Source organism: Poecilia reticulata, linkage group LG22, assembly GCF_000633615.1.
Source record: "Poecilia reticulata strain Guanapo linkage group LG22, Guppy_female_1.0+MT, whole genome shotgun sequence".
Classification (NCBI taxonomy): Eukaryota; Metazoa; Chordata; class Actinopteri; order Cyprinodontiformes; family Poeciliidae; genus Poecilia; species Poecilia reticulata.
Genome location: NC_024352.1, coordinates 190,205 through 199,158, shown reverse-complemented (window position 1 = coordinate 199,158; position 8,954 = coordinate 190,205). Strand labels below are relative to the sequence as shown.

The following is an 8,954-nucleotide window of genomic DNA, read 5'->3' as shown; positions in this document are numbered from 1 at the left end:
TTTTTTAAAAGAACGGTAAAATACTGGCGTCTGTAGCTGCCAGTAGTTTACCGTTCTTTCGAATGAACGGTAATCTACCATTTTTTTGAAAGAACGATAAAAAAAAATGCTGGTACATACAGACACCAGTTTTGTTTTTTTCACCGTTCTTTCAGAAAAACGGTTAAAAAAAAGCTGGTGTCTGTAGATACCAGTATTTTACTGGAAATTTACCTTTTCAATCCTGTAATTACCTTTTAAAGTGTTAAATACTGTAATGACGCCAACACACCGCAGATGTAGTACCGCCAACAGGATTTATTAGAAATAAGAGCGAGCTGCTATTCCTTAGGATGCAGCTGCGCCTCTAACAAATCGTTAAACTCAACTGAATAGCTTCACTGCTAACATACACTGAACTCTCCGCTCTTCCGGTGTTGTCAGATCCCACTCCCCTGATCCTTTCGCCCACATGACAGGTCCATCACATGTGAGTGGAAGTCAGCAGAGTCAGATAGGGGAACCCCATAACACTCTACACATAACAGTGATCACAATGCAACTTATAACAAATACACATAACCATATGGACCCCAGCAGAACTAAAATACAGAATCGTTAAAATACTACGGTGGTCGACAGATGCAAACGCGCAGCAAACAAAGAAAAGACGCAAACAAAAAAAGAGATGCAAAAATATATATAGATAAAAATAAGTGTTACAGACCACTAGAGCATTGTGTCCGAATTCAGGGTCTGCATCCTTTCAAGCTCATTCTTTCATGAGCTTGAGAAACAACCTGGTCTATGGAAGAGGGGTCCTGCGAAGGCAGAGAGCATTGCAGAGAAGCTGTAGCCTTCAGCTAGCTGCATTCTACTATTGCATTCATTTTATGAGTAAGCTACTGCCAAGAAAACTGTAATGCTACTTTTTAAAGTACAGTCTTAGTTTTACCATAGAACATTAATACCTAGCCCAGTGTAAGCTTCTTAGAAGTGCTACAATTGGTGCAGTTTTAAAATGCATAATCTGCATAATCAGAACTTCACATAACTCAGAAGAGGATGGAGTTTACTGTAAATGCACAGTAGCTGTACCGTATTTAATCCTGAAGAGGATGCATCGCATCCCTAACCCTAACCCTGTGTTATGGTAAAAAATAGGCCATCAAAGTCAATAACACTAGTCAGAGTCAAAGTTTCACWAACACTGGAATAAAAATTGAAGACTCAGTTTACAGCGATATAAACTGGATTTAACTAATTAATTTCTACAATCTTATGAACATAAAAACACAGTTCTAAAAGAAATATCCATGCTTTGGTTATCATTAAGCAAATCAATGAAAAAGGACTTCCAAAATCTAAAATTCAACATGGCTGAAATGTGGAATTCTAGTAATAACAGGGTTTTAAAATGTGAACTATTAATAGTTTTCAAGAGTCCAAGTGGCACTTACTTTATTAGATGCAGATGAAGGCACCGTCCAACATGGAAAAAGAAAAGACAATACAATTTAGATCCTGAATAATATGGAAACAGAAATATTTCAAAGAAAAGAAAAGAAAAGGACAACAACTAACCTGAATGAGATGCCACTCAAAGTCCATCAGGTTTTTGATGAGGGTGGAAACCTGAACATTGACTGTCACTTTTTCTTTTGAATGGTCTTTCCAGTCTACATCTACAAGACAAATAGAAAAAGTTCCATGCAAAAAAATACTTCCAACTATTTTAAAAATATTTAAAAACTTTTAAACAGGTCAATTTGACCCACAACATAATAGGAGGGTTAAGTAAGTACTCATCTAATGCTGAGAAAACTATAATATCTTAACTGTTTGATAAGCCTGTATCAAGAGCTATGCTTGCAAGTTTTAAACTGATTTATCTTGGTCACCGGCCTCAGTCTCATATTATTCTTTGTCTAACACTGAGAAATGCACACATGAATAGCCTTTTGTAAGACTCATTTATCCTATGAGTATGTATAGCTTCCAGTCACCACATATACATGTGTTGCTACCACAAGTGGTAACACCTTATTTGAAGGGGTGTGAATAAGACAGACATGACACTGTCATAAACATGACGTGACTCCTGTCATGAACATCAGTAAGTCTTCATGAATATTTATGACTGTTGTCATAAAGTGTCATTCGGTAAATCATGACACTTTTAACACAAAGTTGACATAATTCAAAATGTCTTTGTTAGGGTTAGGGTTACTTGACATTAATCTAGACAATCTAGTCAGTTGGACCCCATTTCTAAACACAAGTGCTAAGTACTGCAATGAACCATCTCCACCAGTGAGAGGCAGCAGTGCACGAACAGGTGTGCAGTGTGTTGGTGAAAAGGGAATCTTTCATCTTGTGGGGCCTAATGGCCAGACCTCCTGTTTAAAAAGAAGCTGAAGTTTGACACCTAATATATATGAGGTATGTGTCTTATTAACTTTACATTTTCTTTGAGAAAATAACATTGACTATGTTCTCTTTCTTTGTAATGTTAGCCATGAGCAATTCAAGCCAATCCTACCTTGCTGGAAGTTAATGTTAGATAAAGTTATTAAACTCCATTACTGTAACGTTAGATAAAGGCAAATTGTTTTTTTCCCGCCAATTTTAATCTAGCAAATTAAAAGCTAATACGTTAGTCACAGTTATCCTTTATGTGCATTATTTAGCAACTCGGCTGATGTGACACAGTGCTTGTGTTTGCTCTGGAAAGAACACAAGAACACAACTTTGTCATTAGACAAAGTTGGCTAATGAAGACATGCAACRAGTGTGGAGGATGATAATGAGGACCAGCCACCAGAGAAAGAAGTTCCTGTTTGACCAAAGAGAAAGAAGCAGATGAAATATTCCCCCAAAAAATTATGTAAGTCGTTTTTGTGTTAGTATTTTCATMATGTGAAGTGGGGTAGGAGAGGCAGAAGGGGGAGCAGGAATCAACATTCACCAGTTGAGTTAATAAGTTATGTTTTAGACAACTAAAAACTGGTGTTACATCTATTTATTTATTAATAAGCTTCTTGCAAACAACCATAAGTCAGAATATCTGGTTGGAAATAATTTAGAATGCTCATTAAGTAAAAAGATACACTCATGTGCCTAAAACTATACATTAAATGATGCAATCTGAATAACAGTGGCAGTCTGACTGAACTTCTGCCAGACAAATATTTGATCAGAATAATTTTGTTCAGCTCCATTTATTATGCTACTTGTATTAAGAAATAATTGTATTGAACTTTATAACAACCAATCATGTTAATTAGACATTTGTCTGTCAGTCTACCATTCTGACAGTGTGCAGAAAGGAGCATTTTTGGAATGGCATTTAAATAAATGCTGAATTATGATGACATTGGGTGCGTTCACACTGCAGCCTGAAGTGACCCAATTTCGATTTTTTTGCTGGGGCCGTTCACACTGCCAGTAAATGCGACTTGTATGTGTTCTGCAGTGTGAATGGGCAAAYGACCTGAAAGTGTCCCGCTTGCGCAGTAGAGGGCACAATAGCGTCAGCGTTTTCAGTGTTCTGCCAACTGCCATAAAAAGAAGAAGTGCTCAGTGTTTGCGGAAGTAAACATGAAGGCTAACGGTGGAGCATAGCTTGCACATTTGAAGTTGTTGTCTGGCCGGAGCAGCATATTAACAACTTCATCCTCATATAGTCCGTCATGGTTGTTGTTTTTCTTCCCACTTGCACGTATCATGGCGCAGAATAGTGATATTTGTTGAGAATCTGACTTTCAGTTCGGATGAATGCGACCTGAACGTTAGGGCACATTTGAATTGGATACATGTTGGATATGGGTCAAATTCGAAAAAGAATCCAACCTGTGCTGTTCAGACTGCCATGAATAGATCAGATACAGGGTCGGAATTGGATCCCTTCACGATGCAGTGTGAATGCACCCATTGTTTTCACCATGATTAACTATTGCAAGAACAGCTGTAATTTCTGAGCATTTCTGGACACCTTCAAAGAGCTGCTTCTGGGAAATGAAGACAAGAAGAACTCCTGTTTTCAGAGCATTACAGGAAGGCTATTATGAAGGAGATGGCTGMCATAATCAAAGCAAAAAATTTTACTGCTGAAAGAACCTATTGTCTTAAGTTCAAGAATAAGTAATTCTGTTGTAGTTTTTCAATCAGTATTTCAGGGTAACAATATGCTGACCATACGTTAAACCCTCTGTTATCTTAGAGCAAGTTATCTTTTGTTTTATTCCAATGTACAAAGGGTTTGTTCTACAGATATGATAGTTCAGTCTGGAGAGACTCAAACGGAGAAAGAGAGCGATTAAAAGAGTTTAATGACAAAATGAACATGAAAATAAACAAAGACTTTGGCGTTCAAGCCCTGGCCGGGAACGTCGAGCTGGACTTTGATAAGCTCGATGAACATTCTTGATGCAGCATAGGAATGTAGACCCCCGGGGCTTGTACTGGTGGCGGCGGTCAGAGGAAGATGAGGCCTGAGAGCCGGGAGCAGAAGGTGGAGATGGGGTGGAGGTGGGTCAATTGCAGCTGGTGAGCAGAGGAGGCCATGGGTGAAGATCCTTTTGAACTGGAGCCCAAACGATGATTGGCTGGRGCGAGGCTTGGACCGGCGCCGATAGGTCCAGATTGCAGAGAGGGAGGCGCTGATTGATGAGGCAGGTGCGACTAGAGTCTTCCAGACTGAACTTTTGTCAAGACTCTATTTCAATCTGGAGAGACTCAAATGGAAAAAGAGAGTGATTAAAAGAGTTTCACAAAATGAACATGAAAATAAACAAAGTCTTTGGCATTCAAGCCCCGGCCGGGGACGTCGAGCTGGACTTCRATAAGCTCAATGAACATTCCTGATGCAGCATAGGAATGTAAACCCCCAAAGCGGGGCTGAGGCCCGGTTAAGAGAGGTACTAATACGGGGTTTTGAGATGAWACTTAGGGATCGGAGGAGGCGAAAAATGGAGGTGTGACTAGGGACTCGAGAAGGAGTGAGATGAATAGGGGCCAAAGACGATGCCCCAAAGCGATGGTGATTGGCTGCTGGGAGATGTAGGCCAGGARGGGTTGCTGCCGAAAGAGGGGATGCTGGTAGAAGAAGGCCAGCTGCTTTTTCGCCTGAACTGTGCTGCGCTGGAGCAGAAGGGAGAGAAGTGACTTAGGAAAAATTCCTAAGTCGAAGCCAGAATTTATTATATTGAGGCTGACCAGCTACTATTTAAGGTTGCTTTGAGCCATGGAGGGAATATTGACCAGCTACACGATCCGTCGGCATCCCGTTTACTGCACATGTCGCCTTGCAACAAGGCGAGAGTCACAATTAGGCTAATATAATTTATGACTTGCAGACTGTGCAGATACTGTAACTTCTCTTTAGCCGGTGCACAGCTTTTTTWAAAAAAATTTTATACTGGCCTGCGTTTAATTCGGATGGKTCATTAATGCACATCTCATTCACTAGCGTCGATTGGTAGCAAAGTTAAATATGGGAGCAGAGATATAAATGTGGTAATCGTGAAGATCCGGCTGCTCTGCTCTCGGTAGCTCGGTGCGCAAAGACGGCTGTTTATGAATAATCCCTCTGCGCAGATAGACATGAATAAGCGCAGCTGCTAGACTTGAAAGGGACTGGGAAAAGGAGCAGGAAGTCCAGTGCAGGGCATAATTGAGCTCAAGAAGTAAGCTATCGAGAGCTTGATAAYGGTAAATAATGAAGATATGCTACTGTGTGCGAGACGCTGTAAAAGAGCCCGGAGAGCCACCTGCGCTCGCCAGTGGAGGGGGAGRATGCTACTATTTATTCGTTCATTCGTTTAGAAGCCCTGGAGCAATTGAAACATCGCCGAGTGGCACATGTGAATACGGCATGAGAGTTCGGGAAGGGGATTGGCTAAAATGCCTGCGCTTTATAGCACTGCGAAACATAAATGAGACATGTGAAGGTTACGTCTTACTCCGACAGCCCGAGGCAGGCATAGCGTGAGAGATCCGAGGGGAGGCGCTGATGAGCGGGCTGACAGAAGCTATGTGGAAGGAGAGAAGCTGTTGATGAGGCTGATTCTGAGCGGGGATCCAGTGGGAAGGCGATCGTGAAATGGAGAAAAGATGGACGATGAACTGGGAGGAGACGGTGACGTGGTCGGCTCATGCCAGGGCCTGAGGTGAAGAGAGAMGGCCGAAACCCTGGGGTTCGATCGAACCCAGGTTAAGRACCACTGGCCTAGATGGATCCTGGTGTAGGTGGCGAAGAAGCAGGAAACGTTGAATCCCAATCAGGCGAGACAGCGGCGGGAGCTGCATGAAGTGATTGAGGCAGGGCCAGGATAAATTCTCTTGCGATTGAGGAGGAGGAGCCGAGCATGCGGTTAGGCGGTCCTTATGACTGCAGGATCACGGATGGAAAAAATGGGGAATCATGAAGAAAAGGATCTTTTGAGATTGCTGGCTGAGAAGCTGTGGTGAGCGGCTGAACGGCTCAATTGCAGCTGGTGAGCAGAGGGAGGCCATGGGTGAAGGTCCTTTTGAACTGGAGCCCAAACGATGATTGGCTGGAGCGAGGCTTGGACCGGCGCCGATAGGTCCAGGTTGTAGAGAGGGAGTCGCTGATTGATGAGGCAGGTGCAACTAGAGTCTTCCAGACTGAACTTTTGTCAAGACTCCATTAGTTATAAGTAGTTCAGTGTGTTTCACTTCACTTGAGGTAAGACTTAATATCAATGAGTCTGTTAGCATAACATTTGACACTGTAATTACACTAAATTACATCTTTATAATTGTTGCTACTAATTTCACTTTACTTGAGGTAAAAGTTAATATTAATAACACTGTTATGACGATGACATCTTCATTAAGTGTCATTACATAATGAAGTGTCATTAATGACACTTCATTAAGTAGCACTTTGAAACAAGTAGCAGAGTGCTACTTGTTTCACTTTGCTTGAGGTAAGAGATAATATTAAGGACACTGTAGTGACACTTAATGACATCTTCATAATTGTTGCTACTTGTTTCACTTTGCTTGAGGTAAAAGTTAATATTAATGACACTTAATGACATTTTCATAACTGGTGTTATTTGTTCTACTTTAGTTGATGTAAAAGACATGTTTAATGAGTCTGTTATTAAATCATTTGACAGTGTAATAAAGCTTAATGAAATCATCATTGCTTGTCCTTTCGCTTTATTTGAGGGAGTGGAATTATTAATCACTGTATTGTTAAAGCGTTTGCTAGTGTAATAATTAAATCATTATGACTACTATTATGACTAATTTATGTCAGATCATGATTTCTTGGTTAATGACAAGTTGTCATAACAAAGATTTTTTGTCTAGATTAATGTCAAGTTGTCACAACAAAGACATTTTGAATAATGTCAACTTTGTATTACAAGTGTCATGATTTACTGAATGACACTTTATGACAACAGTCATAAATATTCATGAAGACTTACTGATGTTCATGACAGGTGTCGCGTCATGTTTATGACAGTGTCATGACAGTCTTATTCACACCCCTTCTAATAAAGTGTTACTCCACAAGTCATACCAGTGTTAAGCTCAATRTTTTTTTTAGAAATCTATGGAACTAACTACTGGAATAAAACAAATTTCGGTCACTTTTTTTATTTTTTCGTTTTTCTTTAGTGTTTTATATAGGAGAGCACTTTTGAACTGCCTTGTTGCTGAAATGTGCTTTACAAATAAACTTTTTTTAAAGGTTTTGTTTGTTCTAGTGGCTTTTATTTGAAAGTAATTTGACAGGAAAGAGGGTTATGAGAGAGTTGGAAGACATGCAGCAAATGTCACCAGGCCGGGAATCGAGCCTGCGACCACCGGCATGAGGACTAGGATCTCAATACATGGGTTGTGCTTTGCCCCTGCGCCACCAATCATCCCCTTCAGAAATAAACTTGACTTGATTCTTGATGTATGTGATCATTCCCCAGGCTTGCTTCTCAGCTGACTTTGCAGAAGCCGGTCAGCACTTGGAGACCCTGAAACAGCTGTGTGGTACTCTGAGTCCTGAGGACACTCATCACCTGGCTCAGACACAACTGGAGTGTGAAAAGAGGTTGGCTGCCATTCAGCATCAGTTTAGTGGAGACCAAGATTCACCACAACCTGATTCTCTGTGACGTAATGAAGGGAGGATAGTAATCGGAAGGCTATTTATTGTGTCTCAGACTGTCAAATTAATCTGCCACACTGGTTTGAGCTTTGTGTAGAACTTCAAGAGCAGCAGGAGGAAGGTTATCAACCCAAGTTTCAAGGCAATGGACAGTTTCTGTGTTATTTTTCCAAAATAAGGTAAACTTATTTCTTAGGTTAAGATGTAGATGTGAAGCTTTTTAGTCCCAGAGGATTAATGAGGGAATTATTCATACATATATCAGATATGCAGGCATTTATTCATTCATGAAACTACCTCATATGATCTCAGATTAGTTTAGAAAAATAGACAAAAGATAATTCATTGATTTTCTTTGGATATGGACCTGTTTTTATAAACATTTATAATACAGCATTTTTTAAAAGATTAAATTGGGTATAACGTAATTCTGGTGTTTATTATTGTTTTATTTTGTAGAGTTCATCAAGGCTGTGGTGAGGTTGGGACCACACAGAAGGGATCTAATAAATCTAGTGAAAACCTTCCAGTTTCAGGAGAGGTAAGACTAGAAAAAAACATGTTTTCTGTTAAAAGATTTCCTTAAAATTCCAGTGAACAGGTTAACAGAATATTTTTTGTATTTGACCATTTCTTATTTTTTTATATGTTGGAAAAATCTGATGGTTGTCCTTCATTTTCACGGATTACAAATTCACACATACTTGGTGCAGACGCACATARTACATCACAGAGGCAACTAAATCACAAATCAATTCTGAAAATAATCTCTGACATGGACAAGAGTTAAATGCATCTTGCTGACTGTGGGCTGACAGAGCTGGAAGAGATATGG

General features: G+C 40.1%; 1 protein-coding gene across 3 annotated transcripts in view; it reads left to right on the top strand.

Moving 5' to 3' along the window:
* The window catches only part of LOC103458066 (nesprin-2-like), a 240,386-nt gene that overhangs the window by 136,360 nt on the left and 95,072 nt on the right, over positions 1-8,954 (top strand). For all 3 annotated transcript variants that reach the window (XM_008398614.2, XM_008398613.2, XM_008398615.2), the window contains exons 25-26: positions 7,938-8,062; positions 8,579-8,660. In XM_008398614.2, coding sequence (XP_008396836.1) covers positions 7,938-8,062; positions 8,579-8,660 — 207 coding nt within the window. The remainder of the gene's footprint in view (positions 1-7,937; positions 8,063-8,578; positions 8,661-8,954) is intronic.